The 14,780-nt window shown below is 34.4% G+C and overlaps 1 protein-coding gene across 2 annotated transcripts in view; it reads right to left on the bottom strand.

Moving 5' to 3' along the window:
- Positions 1-2,232: 2,232 nt before the first annotated feature.
- The window catches only part of LOC103026799 (retinal guanylyl cyclase 2), a 24,498-nt gene continuing 11,950 nt past the window's right edge, over positions 2,233-14,780 (bottom strand). For both annotated transcript variants that reach the window (XM_007247050.4, XM_007247051.4), the window contains 10 exons: positions 12,536-12,685; positions 12,236-12,384; positions 8,686-8,849; positions 7,303-7,495; positions 6,766-6,940; positions 5,790-5,888; positions 5,367-5,461; positions 5,123-5,208; positions 4,760-4,848; positions 2,233-3,233 (listed from right to left, as the gene is read on the bottom strand). In XM_007247050.4, the coding sequence (XP_007247112.2) occupies positions 4,761-4,848; positions 5,123-5,208; positions 5,367-5,461; positions 5,790-5,888; positions 6,766-6,940; positions 7,303-7,495; positions 8,686-8,849; positions 12,236-12,384; positions 12,536-12,685 (1,199 nt within the window). In that variant the 3' untranslated portion in view covers positions 2,233-3,233; position 4,760. The remainder of the gene's footprint in view (positions 3,234-4,759; positions 4,849-5,122; positions 5,209-5,366; positions 5,462-5,789; positions 5,889-6,765; positions 6,941-7,302; positions 7,496-8,685; positions 8,850-12,235; positions 12,385-12,535; positions 12,686-14,780) is intronic.

Raw genomic sequence — 14,780 nt, 5'->3', positions numbered from 1 at the left:
AATTTTCTGCCTGATATTTTGTATCATCTACACTTGTCGCCTGTATACGTTCCAAGGCTTGTAAAAGGGTTAATTCACACTCTTGACATAGACCAATATTCTAAAGGGGTTAAATCAAATAATCTGATAAACTGAGAGTTTAATTTTACCACTGGTGGCCACACAGCACCATGAGAAGATGATTTAAACAAAAAAGTAAATTATTGGTGATTCTTTTAGGATGAGACTAAGGTGCATTGTAACAATGAGGCCCATTTGGGAAGCACAACTGGGTGCTAATTACAACACAAGTACAAACCCATTTAGAGATTATGTCCACCTGGATCCTACGTTCCACCCAGGTGAGCCTCACATATAAACACATAAGCCTGTACACACATAATGTATTTTATATCCAATATATAAAAAAAATGCAATTTGGCATCTTGTGAACATACTGTATATAAGAAACCTTACATTCAGGATAACATGCGAACTGATTGTAAATCTTCAGTTAAAAAAGGTGAAGGTGGAAAAAACTGATATTGCTCAGTTTTCTGTGAAAAAAAATGTTTAATCACTGACCTTTATGGGGCGCAGCACTGACATCTCACATCACTATGGGGCCAATGTGAAGCTTCTAGACATTATTTTCTGGTTCCTAGTTGGACTACCCATACAGGCACCCTACATGGGCATGTAATCTTTTCCATTTTACTATTCTTCTACTATTTCTTTTACTATTTGACTATACTCAACTTTAACAATTACAGTAAAACGTTTAGACACACCTCTTCTCATTCAATGTCTTTTCTTTCTGTTTATGATATTTTACTTTGTAAATTTAATATTGAAGACATCAAAGCTCTACAGGAACACATTTGTTACAATTACAATACAATTGTTTTGTAAAAAAAAAAGTGTTAAACAAACCAGAATTGACCACATTTATCTTTGAGGACAGATCTGCACACTCTTGGTATTTTAATCTCAGTGTCTTCATGAGGTAAAGTCACCTGGAATAGTTTTCTCAGGGTCTTAAAGGAGTTCATGGAGGTGCTGAACAATAGTTACTGCTTTTACTTTACGCTGTGAAGCTCCAGCTCATCCCAAATCACCAATTTCAGTTGGGTTTAGTTGAGGATATTGTGGAGGCCAAATACTTTTTTGTTTACTACACAATTCCTTATGTATCCCTTAATTGTTTTGATCTATTTTATGATAATCTACAAAGTAGAAAATAAATGAAAGAAATAAAAATAATAATTAAGGAATAAAGAAAAATATTGAATTAGAAGTTGCATTTAAACATTTGACTTTTGGTACTGTATTTCTGTTGTTCACACTACATACTGAAAAACTAGTTATTATCAGTAATTCTTATGCAATTGGAACATAGACATATATTAAAAACTGGTCAGTTTTTTTGAGTATGTTATGCATTGTAAAATGAGAAAAAAAAATACCCATGTCTGGAACAATACCACAATAAATGGTGGATAATGAAATTAGTGCATTGACAAAACCAGTTAGAGAATTTACAGTGACATACAACTCTGGAAAAAAATAAGAGACCACTTCAGTTTCTGAATTAGTTTCTCTGATTTTGCTATTTATAGGTATATGTTCGAGTAAAATGAACATTGTTGTTTTTTTATATAAACTATGAACAATGTTTCTTCCAAATTCCAATTAAAAATATTGTCATTTAGAGCATTTATTTGCAGAAAATGAGAAATAGCTGAAATAACAAAAAAGATGCAGAACTTTCAGACCTTAAATAATGCAAAGAAAACAAGTTCGTATTCATAATTTGGTGGAATAACCCTGGTTTTTAATCACAGTTTTCATGCATCTTGGCATGTTCTTCTCGACCAGCCTTGCACACTGATTTTGAATAACTTTATGCCATTTTTGGTGCAAAAATTCAAGCAGTTCAGCTTGGTTTAATGGCTTTTGATCATCCATCTTACTCTTGATTATATTCCAGAGGTTTTCAATTTGGTAAAATCAAAGAAACTCATTATTTTTAAGGGGTCTCTTATTTTTTCCCAGATCTGTATTGAGCTTTTCATTGAAAAGCTTTTATCACTTAATATTAGTAAAAATGGGGTTAGAACAATAATATTTTGTGCATCAAACCTGCTAAACCCACAATATTAAGATTAGTAGATAGAATATCCTTTATGTACACAATTGGGATGCACCCCAGGTATAAGATGATGACCATAAATAATACTAGACTCCAATGAGAAAAGCTTTGTGAAGGTTTTAATGAACACAGTGACATTTTTATTATATTTTGTATTTATTTTAATATTAATATTTTAATGAGCAAATAAACACCTTCTTTCCTTTGTAGTTATTAGTGGTAGTAGTGGTAGTAGTATTCATGGAAAATGATAGAAATAATGGAAAGCTCACTTTGATTTTAAATTCCAATTTAAAAGAGTGATTTTACTATGGGTGACCAAAAAGGAATAAGCCTATACATTTTATGTACTACATTATATTTAATGCACTCCTACGCCTTTAATGTTTTGGTGATTGTATATGAATCTATAAGCAGCTATTTAACCCCTCCAGCAGGGGGTTCAGGTAGATCCTCTTATTACATAGCTCAGCACCCATTCAATGGTCTGGGAGTGAACTGGGTTAATGGGCAAGAACAGGGACTGATCCTTCTCTGGCTTAGTGTAACAGTCCCATAGGCTATTTATAGGCTATTTAACACAACACGGACAAATTCACTTGGAGATCCTCTTACTGAAGTATAATCTCCAGGTGCGCAAAGCAGTTCACCCTTCCATTCCCACACACACATTTTATAGCCCTTGCGTAACTATGTATCTTGTACATCCACTGTAACAGACGGTTAAAAAAACATTCGATTAAGTGATCAAAGTAGAGGCTTTATATACCCATGTGTTCTTCTTGTCTGTTGCCTCATGTAGGGGAATGTAAGGGGTGACGCTGAACAAAAAGAAAAAAAAAAGCAGATATCTGAGAGTACTTGCACTTATGAAGAGTCACAGGCAGAACCTCACATTTCCGAATGCCTTTTCACAACACACTGATAACCCAGTACTCGTAGTAAGAGTCTTAGTCTAATGCAGAAGAGCTGTCAGTGATGGTGGAACATAGTATTTTCCTCAGTGTCTTCCACATTGGGCAGCTGGACCACCTTATCTCACAGTGAAAGTTTCCTCACTGCTTTCTTCAGCACCTGCTTAAAGTCCCATGTATCCTTTGGCCTGCAACACAATGAAACAAATGAGCGACATCAGTTCAGATGTTGCCTCAGCACTCCCTTCCTCAGGCAAAAAACGTCCCTCAGTCAGACCAGAAACCAACTAAGAACTAATAAAAATTGGTGGGTTATCCCACAGAAGGGGTATGCCAGTCTGATACAGGCAAAAATCACTAAATTGAATTTCAGAAGAAAATAAAAAAAGTAGAAGTATGCCATCAACCAGACATCAAGTATCAGCAAGTGTTGTATAAACTTATTTCTTTAGAAAAGCAGAATTTTTGTTTCACAAAAAAAGAGTAAAATGTGTTAATGCTTAAGCTGTATATGGATGGGATTAGTTTCTCAGGGGGTCCTGGGGTAGTTTTCTCTTTTATGGGGGGTCCTCTGTGATTTTATTTCCATCCAGAATGACCGTGTATGTGTTTCTCTTGGAAAATTACAAGCAAATTTACATACTGTTTTTTGCTAAACTCCGTGGTCCTCCAGTAATTTTATTCCCGTTCGGACTCACATCTCTAAGTTTCGTCACCTCGCGTTTAATTAAATAGCTGTCCACTGCTCCACGTAAACACAACAGCGAGTGGAAAGGGAGGAGCTACTGAACGCAATGTCATGTGACCGAGAAAGCAAAAAAATTTACTGGTCTTCATGTTTTTTTCAGTTACAGTCCGGATGCAAGAGTTTTATCACTGAGTAGAAGTGTAAAATATTTTTCACAGACAACCCCCTAAGAACCTAATCCCATCCGGATATGGCTTTAGTTTAAGAAAGGAAAATATGGTATCAGACTGGTATTGGTATTAGCAGACACACTGTAATGCTGTAATATTGGTTAAGGACATGAAAATATGGTATCCTACTATTTCTAACAAATACTTTTTTTCAAACTAACCAGGTACCTAAGTCACCAGAAGTGGTTCTTCTATGGCAGCGCTCCAAATAACCCTCTATGGTTGTTGAGGAAAGAAGCCTCACAGAACCATTGTAAATGTTCTGAGCTTCAAAACTGTTTCAGTCTGGTACATCTAACTGTTCCCATTGCTGTTACTAAATCAGTCACTTCCATTCATTTATGAATAAAATACCAATAAATCAATGGAACTGATAGATAGTAGCAGGACTGAGAAATGTTTGCTGTACATTATGCAGTAATGCATAATTAAACCACTGACAACATTCAACATTGTGAACAGTTTGTAGCATTTGGCTCCATAATGCACAAAAATTGTGATTTCTTTTTGGCCTGGTATGTCTGCTGCACTTGCATGCACATGTTTTTTCTTATGTGTATGTCTAAATTGGTTTGTTAAGGCAATTAAAAGAACATTAAAAACTTCATTAAAAAATTCATTAAAGAGTTTTAAAGACTTTCAGTGAGCTTTGCTAACAGTTCAGCTGTCAATCAGAACTATCCTCAGATTATTTATTAATACTAGATCTTCACAGTCCAAAAATATTTTTTATCTAACAGCCTTCATATCAGTGGAATGGTAAAGAATGGGCGTGATGTTTTTGCGAAAACATTACCTCAGTTCTTCTTGGCTTGCTGTGCAGCCTCAGCTTTCTTCCGCTTGTATCGGGCTATCTCCTCCATCTGTAGGCCGTGAGCCCTTTGCCTGAAATACACATTGAAGAGGCCCAATAACAATCTAAACCGAGCACAGGAACAGACTAGCCTACAGAAAACTAAACTAGACAAATAACTTCACTCCTGAAGTCAAGTTTAGGACCAGGTCCTGTTTGAGTTTTGTTTTTTTTTAATCATTGTGTCAGAACCACTGAATACTGTTCTAAAGACAAAGCCTCTCAGAAAGGGTTCTGTGCAGGACTGCTAGCCTACAGCGACAACTTTAGCTACCTTTACATCATGACACTGATCAGAACACCTACCCTGGTTTGAGTTCAGGAGGCACAGGCAGTGGTTTAGTAAATCCTTCTTTACCCACAAGAAAGTAAGTTTCATCCATGCCTTTGCCCTGTAAGGAGAAAATAATGTTTAAAGGCTAATGATCACTTAATGCTAAAAGTAACTGCATTGCAAAACTACAACTGAAAAACCTACTGCATTTTAACATTAACAACAAGATTTCTACAAAGACAGCTTTACTTTATGAAAGATAAAATGTATCGTTACCTTTAGTTCAGTTTTCCCACGAAGCTCAATCTTGTAGCCTTCATTCAGCTCAATGAGGATCTTCACAGTGGTGTGACTGACGTGAATGCGGTATGCTGTGGAAAAAAATGACATGCTACAAGCTGTAGAAATGGTAAAACAATACACAAACATTCCTTACAAATTATATCATCTGTATAAACAAATCTGTATGAAAAAATCAGTCTAAAAATATCATCTAAAAATAACTTTTTGCAGCACCTACTAGATCTGCTGTGACTATGGCATTTGATAATAGCACACTGTAATTTCAGGCTGACCACACAGAATTCTTTACTGCTCTTAGGAAACAGCATGTCTGCAGTATGTGGTAAGGCATTGGCACCACAGCAGACTCTGCCCTCATCAGTGTTTTGTTTTTATGCACAAATTAAAGAGACTTACGCATCCCTGTAGACTCCATCCTGGAGGCGGTGTTCACAGTGTCCCCGAATAGGCAATATCGGGGCATGGTGAGACCGACCACTCCAGCCACACACGGACCTGAGAACAACATGTACTGGGTCATGCATCGTCTTTTTCCTAAACTATGAGAAAGCACAGTATAACAGATATCTATGCTGGACCTGAGGATACTATGATATTTTGTAAAAATAAGGGTTTCAAAGATTAAATAGGGTTACATTTAAAGATTATAAGAAAATATAACAAGGTGCTGGCATTTTCCCAAACCTCCTTTAATAAACAATTGGATAGATTTAGTAAATAAAATATATATTATGGACAGGAAAAAAATCTCACTACATTTACAAATGAAAAAAATAAATAAAATATTGGTTGAAATAGGTTACTTACATAAACAATTATGGCCACATTTTATGGAAATATACAATAAGTAACTTAAGTAATTTGTGTTACTGTGTTCCTGCAAATACATCAAAATGGTAGAAATGCTTAAAAAGTTGGGGTATCTATCTAGAGTTCAAATGTTTGGGTATCTAAATCTGTAATTTGTTAATATATTTATGCATTTCCCTCATTTCTATATGTATGTGTAGATAAATCTATTGATTTTATATTTTATAAATGTAAAAGATTTATTAAGAGACAAAGTTGGCACGGAAATGGGTATAAGTGGACTTGTTATTGTCCCTAAAAATAAAGAATTGAAAAAAATGATGTATATGACCATTCAAAAAATAAGAATCCCTTGTTTAATCATGTAATGATTTTATATGCAATAATAACTTAAAACACAAAGAAACATATTAGATATTTCTAATAAACATCAAGCAATTATGAAATTCTAAAAATAAACTTGAAGTAAAGTGATGATTTAAAAAAAATATTAATTAATGTAGCTGTGTTTAATGAGGGATTTAATAAAATAATTAGGGTACTAAAAACTAAAAAAAATGACCTGTGTGCAGTCCAATGCGAATACGGACGGGCACGTCAGGCATGTGTCTCATTTTAAACGTGCCGACAGCACTGAGGATATCCAGTGACATGCTGGCTATCTCTGCAGCATGACGGTTTCCATTGGGAACAGGCAGACCGGACGCCACCATGTACGCATCTCCTATAGTTTCAACCTGAGCAAGAAGTAGCATGACAGTAGATTAGTGCTTTCTATTAGTCCTACAGTCCTAGATCTAAATGTATGGGTATTTTAGAAATGCAAGTGAAACAGATATTTTTAAACTTCTCATTTTTTATGATCTAATTTTATTCTGGGTAACACTTTGCAATAAGGATACATTAATTACCAATACTTACTGCAGAATGTCTTAACTAATTATTAACTGACATTAGTTGAGACATTATTAATCATTACATTTTTTTTTAATTAATGCCTCAATTGTTTGTTATTTACACATTCTTAAGCATTTTCATATTCTCATAATATTCAGAGCAATGTTTTGTGTGTTTTCATGATTTGAAGTTTTTTTTTTACCTTATACACATCATGGTTTCCAATAATTGCATCGAATAAGGTGTACAGGTCATTGAGCAGATCAACGACTTCAATGGGCTCGCTGTTGGCAGAGATGGTAGTGAAGCCCACGATATCACTAAAGTACAGCGACACACTGTCGAAATACTCCGGCTCCACAGTGCCTCCGACTTTAAGGGCCTCTGCCACCGACCTGTGAGTGAAACATCACTTAAATACATCCAATACTCTGAATACAACAACAACTAAGATTAAATTCTATTTATATTTTTTATTATTAATCACAACAATATTCTGTGATCAATTATTAGTAAAATCATGACTGAAAATGTTTTTTTAAAATGCTTGTATTAAATTGTATTTTTGAGAGAAAGATAATAATTGTGTAGTGTGGGGTACGTGTCGAACAGAGTAGATCCTTTTTTACTTTTTCTCATATATAATCTCAGTGTATGAATAATAAAAGGGAGTCATTTGTGTTAAAAAATAATTGTAAAAGTTACTAAAATATTCGTATTCAGTGTAGCTTGTTACTTATATAATATATAATAAACAGCTCTGGAAAAAAGAGACCACTTAATCAAGAGGAAGATGGCCACAAGTCATCAAACCAAGCTAATAGGCTTGAATTTTTGCAACAGACGTGGAATTAAGCTATCCAAAAGCAGTGTGCAAGACTGGTGGAGAAGAACATGCCAAGATGCATGAAAACTGTGATCAAAAAACAAGGTTATTCCACCAAATATTGATTTCTGAAAACTTTATGAATATGAACTTGTTTTCTTTGCATTATTTGAGGTCTGAATGCTCTGCATCTTTCTTTGTTATTTCAGCCATTTCTCATTTTCTGCAAATAAATGCTCACTATTTTTATTTGGAATTTGGAAGAAATGTTGTCTGTAGTATGTAGTCTGTAGAATAAAACAACAATGTTCATTTTACTCAAACAGATACCTATAAATAACAAAATCAGAGAAACTAATTCAGAAACTGAAGTGGCCTCTTAATCATTTCCAGAGCTGTATATCGTAGTGAGATCATACTATACTGTACTGTATTATAGTCCTGATGGATTGTGATGAATCAATTTAAACAACCAAAATATTATTTTAGATTACTTTAGATATTTCCAGATTTCATTTTTATCACCCATATCAAACCACAGTGTAATTAGTCCATCTAGCCACAATATAATTTGATACATTCATTCATTTTTTGTGTATTTAATTGGAATATATCTGAATTAAGGTCAAACATTTGCGTTCCCACTGAATACTAAATGGATGTTAAAAAGTAAATGTGTGGGCCTGGAATGTGTGGTGTTTGTTTCTATGCTACTTTATGTGAGATAATACTGTAAGAACAAGGGTATATAGCACTCACGGTGGCAGCATCTGTGTAAGCAGTTTTTCAGTTTTCTGCTTTTCAATCTCCAGTTCCTCCGTTCGTTCTCGAATCAGCTCCTCCAGGTTGGAGGAGTACTGCTCTAACATGCGCAGCATGGAGTCAATGATGTTCGTCTTCCTTCCTTTGTTAATATTCCTAAACTGGAGTCAACAAGAACGTTTAAAGGTGTTGTCAAATGACATGAAAAGGCTTATTTGATATAAAGAGAGCTGTGTATAAGCAAGAACGTTGAGATATGATTCAAAGTCACAATACAGGGCTTATGTTTCAATATATGGCAATACTGAATGCAAGGTGATATATTAGGATTGTTTAAATTAAAAACTCATAGAATAAAAAACACATTTATAGATGTAAAATCAAAGTACTGTAAATGAGAAGGTACTTTGATTGAATGCAGTCAACACAGTGGATTGGTACCACTGTTGGACAGTAATCATTACATTTAAACTAATATTTTAAAATGTATACTGTGGTTTATACAATGCAATACAATGGGATATTGATATTTTTTACAACCATAATGTAAAATACTCCTCATTTTGAGCATTATTATTATTATTATTATTATTATTATTATTAGCTGCACAAAAATCTGAATAATTATAAGATACATAAACTCGCATTAATTGCATTTTTCCTTCTCCTTGACATAAATGTCTAATGCATTTCTATCTGGCCATTCAGACAGAGGAACATTGTTGCAAATTAGATAAATATTGAATTCCAGTACCACATATTGAAGTGGTTCAAATCAGAATCTATTATTATTATAAATTTGATGTTATCAAATTGTAAACCTCTGGAATATAATCAAGAGGAAGATGGATGATCACAAGCCATCAAAAAAAGCTGAACTGCTTGAATTTTTACAACAGGAGTGGCATTTATCCAAAAGCAGTGTGTAAGACTGGTGGAGGAGAATATGCCAAAATGCATGAAAACTGTGATTAAAAACCAGGGTTATTCCACCAAATATTGATTTCTGAACTCTTAAAACTTTATGAATATGAACTTGTTTTCTCTGCATTATTTGAGGTATGAAAGCTCTGCATATTGTGTGTTATTTCAGCTATTTCTCATTTTCTGCAAATAAATGCTCTAAATGACGATATGTTTATTTGGAATTTGGGAGAAATGTTGTCTGTAGTTTATAGAATAAAACAACAATGTTAATTTTACTCAAACATGTAACTATAAATAGCAAAAACAGAGAAACTGATTCAGAAACTGAAGTGGTCTCTTATTTTTTTTTCAGAGCTGTAGATGTAGGTGTTTTATTTCAGTTATAATGATAGACCGAAAGAAAATGAGTACAATTTTATTTTTTAGCATTAATGCAGTTAATCAGCCAAAACAGACTTGGGGCCCTATTTTGACGATCTATAGCGCACTGGTTTATTGAGCTTTGCACAGTTAATTCCCTTAATTATTCATGGTGTGTTTTGGGCGTAACGTGAAATAAACCAATCAGTGTGTCTAGATCCATGCCCTTTAAGAGGCAGCTGCGCTCTGACTTCTGTTCATTCCTATTTTAAGAGCGTATAAACTGACTGCGCCTCACGCTGTTCAAATAAGGGAAGCAGCTCAAATAAGGGAAGTGTAATGTTATTTTATTCTTTATTCTGTTTATTGTTTATGTAAAAACTGGGTTTGCAACACTGAATATTAATCAAGCAATCAACCATCATTTACACTGGATAGGGACTCTCATTTACAATGCCACTGAGCATTTAATTTACAGTTTAAAAGGGATTAAAAATATTTTTTTTAAATTAGAAATAAAAACTGACATTTACTATAGACAATTAAAATATATACGTAAAAAAGGAAAAATAGGAAATGTTTAAAAGATCATAAAAATTGAAACATAAAAAATAAAGAATTTATATCTCATGAAGAAAAAAATAATAGTAGTGAATATAAAGTAAAATGATAAGAATGATAAAAAATTATAAAATTTATATGAATAAACGAAAAACATTGGAATCATGGGAATAAATATATAAATATATATATATATATATATATATATATATATATATATATATATATATTTTATATATAATTTGATCAATACAATAATTAAAATAATTAAAATGAACTAAAAAATAAATAATAATAACTATAAACGTATTAAAAATCTAAAAAACAATCACAGGCTTTCTGCGCAGAATAATAAAAGTTTCAGTTTCCGTTAGTTTCAGTTTCAAATCATTGAAACAGCTCATCAAAACCTCAACCTATCCTTTATATTTGACAATATTTGATTAACTTTACAGGTCCTTACTCATCTTCATTTATTCAACTATATTATTATTTGTAGCCTCGCGCTGAATTCAGCTCCGCGCTGCGAAAGAGAGTGAGAGAGAGAGAGAGAGAGAGAGAGAGAGAGAGAGGCGCAGCGCATTTTGCCTGATTTCTTTTGATTATTTATCCGTAAATATAGTGAGTTTATACCATGAATTTTACTACACTTGATACGACCTTATTTATTAAAATACTTTTTTAAAGAAAACAGGGGTAATCCCCCGCCGCACGCGCTGCCAAACACGATACGTGCGCCTGAGGTCTTTTTTGAGCGCTGGACCAGATTTTTGTAAATGAATTACCATATTTAATATTTTAATAAATTTGCCCTGATGATAAGGAACGAACGCTAACATATAGCTTTATATTTCTGTGTATTTTAAAAGTTTTAAGTTTTATATAATTGACGGACAGCCCCAGAGGCCAGAGTGACAATGTGCTTTATTTTTCATATATATAAAAAAATAATAATAAAAGTGAATTTTTAGTTAAATAATAGCGAAGTGAAATAAAAAAAATCATGTTTAGTCGATTTGTCCATTATGTTTATTTTTTATTTCTAAAACTCCAGCATTTGAGTGAGAATAAGCATCTGTTAAAATTCTCAAACAGCAGAATGCCTGTGTCTGCTGAAATTAAGTTACAGTTATTAAGTCTGCGTACTGAACATAAATATAAATCCTTTTAACTGACATGCAGATTTTTAAGTATATTTTATTTTTATAGTTAATTGCTGAAGGCTCTGGGTAAGTTTTTTTTTTACTGTGGTAAGAAAGTGATGGTATGGGGTATTTTGGAGCGCAGGGCGCAGGGTGATCGTGATTCAGTTTTTGGTGCGCGACTGACCATTAAATTTCGACATCCTTTCACAGGATCAATCGTGCAACGCGTTTTTCCGCCTCCAAGATAGAAACACGCCAGAAATTTACCTGAACACACGTCATTTCCAGAGCACCACGCCCATCAGCCTTAATATATTCCAGAAGTCCATTGCTATTTTAAGGACGCAAGCGCAAGGCGTAAAAATAGACAGTTGACGGGTTGTACGATGGCAACGCGCCACACTACATGTCTTGAGCGGGTTGTACAATAGGGCCCTTGATGTTCAAAGGTTGCTTTTTTAGCTTTACATTTGAACTAGGATACAGACTTTTCACAACAAATGGAATAATACTTGGAAAAAGATTAAAAAGGATATAATGCAAAAAAGCGTCACCTCTTCAAAGGTTTCATCGAAGGTGGGTCGTCGATCTGCCTGCTCATTCCAGCACTGTTTGATGAGCTGAATGCATTCCATAGGAGCATAGTCAGGAGAAACCATAGGCCTGCACAGTGGAGGGGGCTTCTTTACCCTCTGAATGATTTCTGTAGACCAGAGTACAACAAAATGTATTTGGAACTGCGTTGGTCAAAAGCTCCAAACATATACAACACAACTTCACACAATTCAGATTAGAGAAAAAGTATCTGTGGCAAAGTATTTGTGGACAACAATGTCCTCAGTTTAAAAACTCACCCTCTGCAGATAAATGAAGCATAAAGAATGGAGGTCCCCTCAGCACCACCTCTTGCATGATGATAGATAAGCTATAGACATCACCCTCAGGAGTAGCAGCCTGGCCAGGGTGAGAAGCTCGTAGGAGCTCAGGAGCAGTCCACAACAGATCTGCAGACACATACAAATAAAACAGCATATTAAATGCAGGTCACTTCAAAAAATCCTTATATTGAAAAGAAACTCTTCCATTAGTTAGAGGTTTAGTAGATAAATTGAATACGGCACAGGGTGCAATTAGTTATTTGCAAACTTTAATATCAGACAAATATAACCTGAGTAAATATAAAAATCACATTTTAAAGGATAATTTTATTCATTAAGGGAAAAAATATCCAAACCAATCTAGCCTCTCATAAATAAATTGACTCTAAAACTAAGCTCTGTTTTACTAACCACATTACTGATTACTGCCAGTAGACTCAAGACATCAGTAAAATAGAACTTGTCTGACAGCAGCTAAAAGATCTCAAAAAGCAACACATTAATTTGCGACCTGAAGAAATTTAAAAACAGATTGTCATTGATCATTGATCATTTATTAGTCTGGAAAGGTTACAAGGCTTTGGGACTCCAGCGAACCACAGTGAGAGCTATTCGAAAAGGGCATGGACAACTCATCCAGGAGGTCACAAAAGAACCTAGAACATCATTCAAAGAACTGCAGGTCTCACTTGCCTCGGTTAAGGTCAGTGTTAATGTTCAATGGTCGAAAATGATATCGATATAATGATATCGATATAAGGCAAAAAATACTACCCACTACATCTGGCGTAAAACGAACACATAATTCCAGAAAAAGAACATTATACAGAATGTAAAACATGGTGGTGGTAGTGTGATGGTCTGGGGCTGCTTTGCTGCTTTAGGGCATGGACAACTTATTGTAATAGATGGAACCAGGAATTCTGCTGTTTACCAGAAAATCCTGAAGAAGAATATCCGGCCATCAGTTTGTGACCTCAAGCTCAGGCGTACTTGGGTTTTGCAGCAGGACAATGACCCAAAGCACACAAATAAGTCAACCTCTGAATGGCTTAAAAAAACTAAATGAAGGTTTTGGAGTGGCCAAGTCAAAGTCTGATTGTGATACTGAGGCATGATATTAAACATTTGAATGTTGAATGTTGCTGAATTAAAACAATTCTGTAAAGAAGAGTGGAACAAAATTCCTTGACTTGTTGCCAGTTATCACAAACACTTATTAAGGTTTAGGGGGCAAATATTTTTTTCACACAGTGCTAGATTGGTTATCCATGATTATGCATGACGAAAAAAAAGCAAAAACAAAAGAAATCTGCAGGGGGCAAATACTTTTTTCACACCACTGTAGGTAAAAGTGTCAAAGTTAAATATATCTATTTATACAGAGAGTTTCAAACTCAGAACCACCCATAATGTGAAACAGAAAATGATGAGCTACTCATGTCTCGAACAATATAAGAGAAAATGTCCGATAAAAATTCAAGTGTAGCGTCAATGCTGGCTAGAGAACTTGCTGGTATAGCAATGCTTCATCACTTCCAGTTAGTGTCGTAATATTATATCTACTAACCTACAAAACCAGCACTGTTTAGATTAGTGCAGTATTAATTTTGTTGCCGAATAATTTTCATCATAGTTTTTGTCAACTAAGCTTTTTTTCAAGATGAAAATGAGATGATAAAAACAGCTTAAAAAAATTAAAACAAGACGAAAAAGTTTGGCGACGAAATACATTCAGAACTGATTTAGTTTTGTGAAAGGTAGGGAGAAGTTAGGAAGAGATCCAATCAATACTACTTTAACGTAGGTGGAAAGGCGGGACAAGCGGGGTAGTCAACCAATCAGTACCTGTCTTTTCTACAGCAGCGCTAGTCGTTACTTACGGGGCTCGACTGGAAGTTAATTAGACAGTGTCAACAGAGAGAGAGAGAAGAGGCGATATGTTTCTCATTTGGCGTAGCGAAGAACAAGACAAATTGTAAACCATGCGGGTCAACCGTCTTCGGTAAAAACACAACAAATCTTACAGGCTTCTGCAGACAAGAGTCACACAGATCTCCATGCAGAGATCAGAATTTTAATGCTAATGTTATGTCATAAGCTGATGGTGTGTTTAACTCGGCTGTGTACTAAAACACACCACTGCTGTTCTGTAAAGTTAATGTTTCTGATACAGATTAACTCACTCTATTAAGATAAGATCATCTGTTTAGTCCCACAG

Source organism: Astyanax mexicanus, chromosome 17 (assembly GCF_023375975.1).
Source record: "Astyanax mexicanus isolate ESR-SI-001 chromosome 17, AstMex3_surface, whole genome shotgun sequence".
Taxonomy (NCBI): domain Eukaryota; kingdom Metazoa; phylum Chordata; class Actinopteri; order Characiformes; family Acestrorhamphidae; genus Astyanax; species Astyanax mexicanus.
The sequence above is the reverse complement of the archived record's forward strand: the minus strand, read 5'-3'. Positions and strand labels throughout refer to the sequence as shown.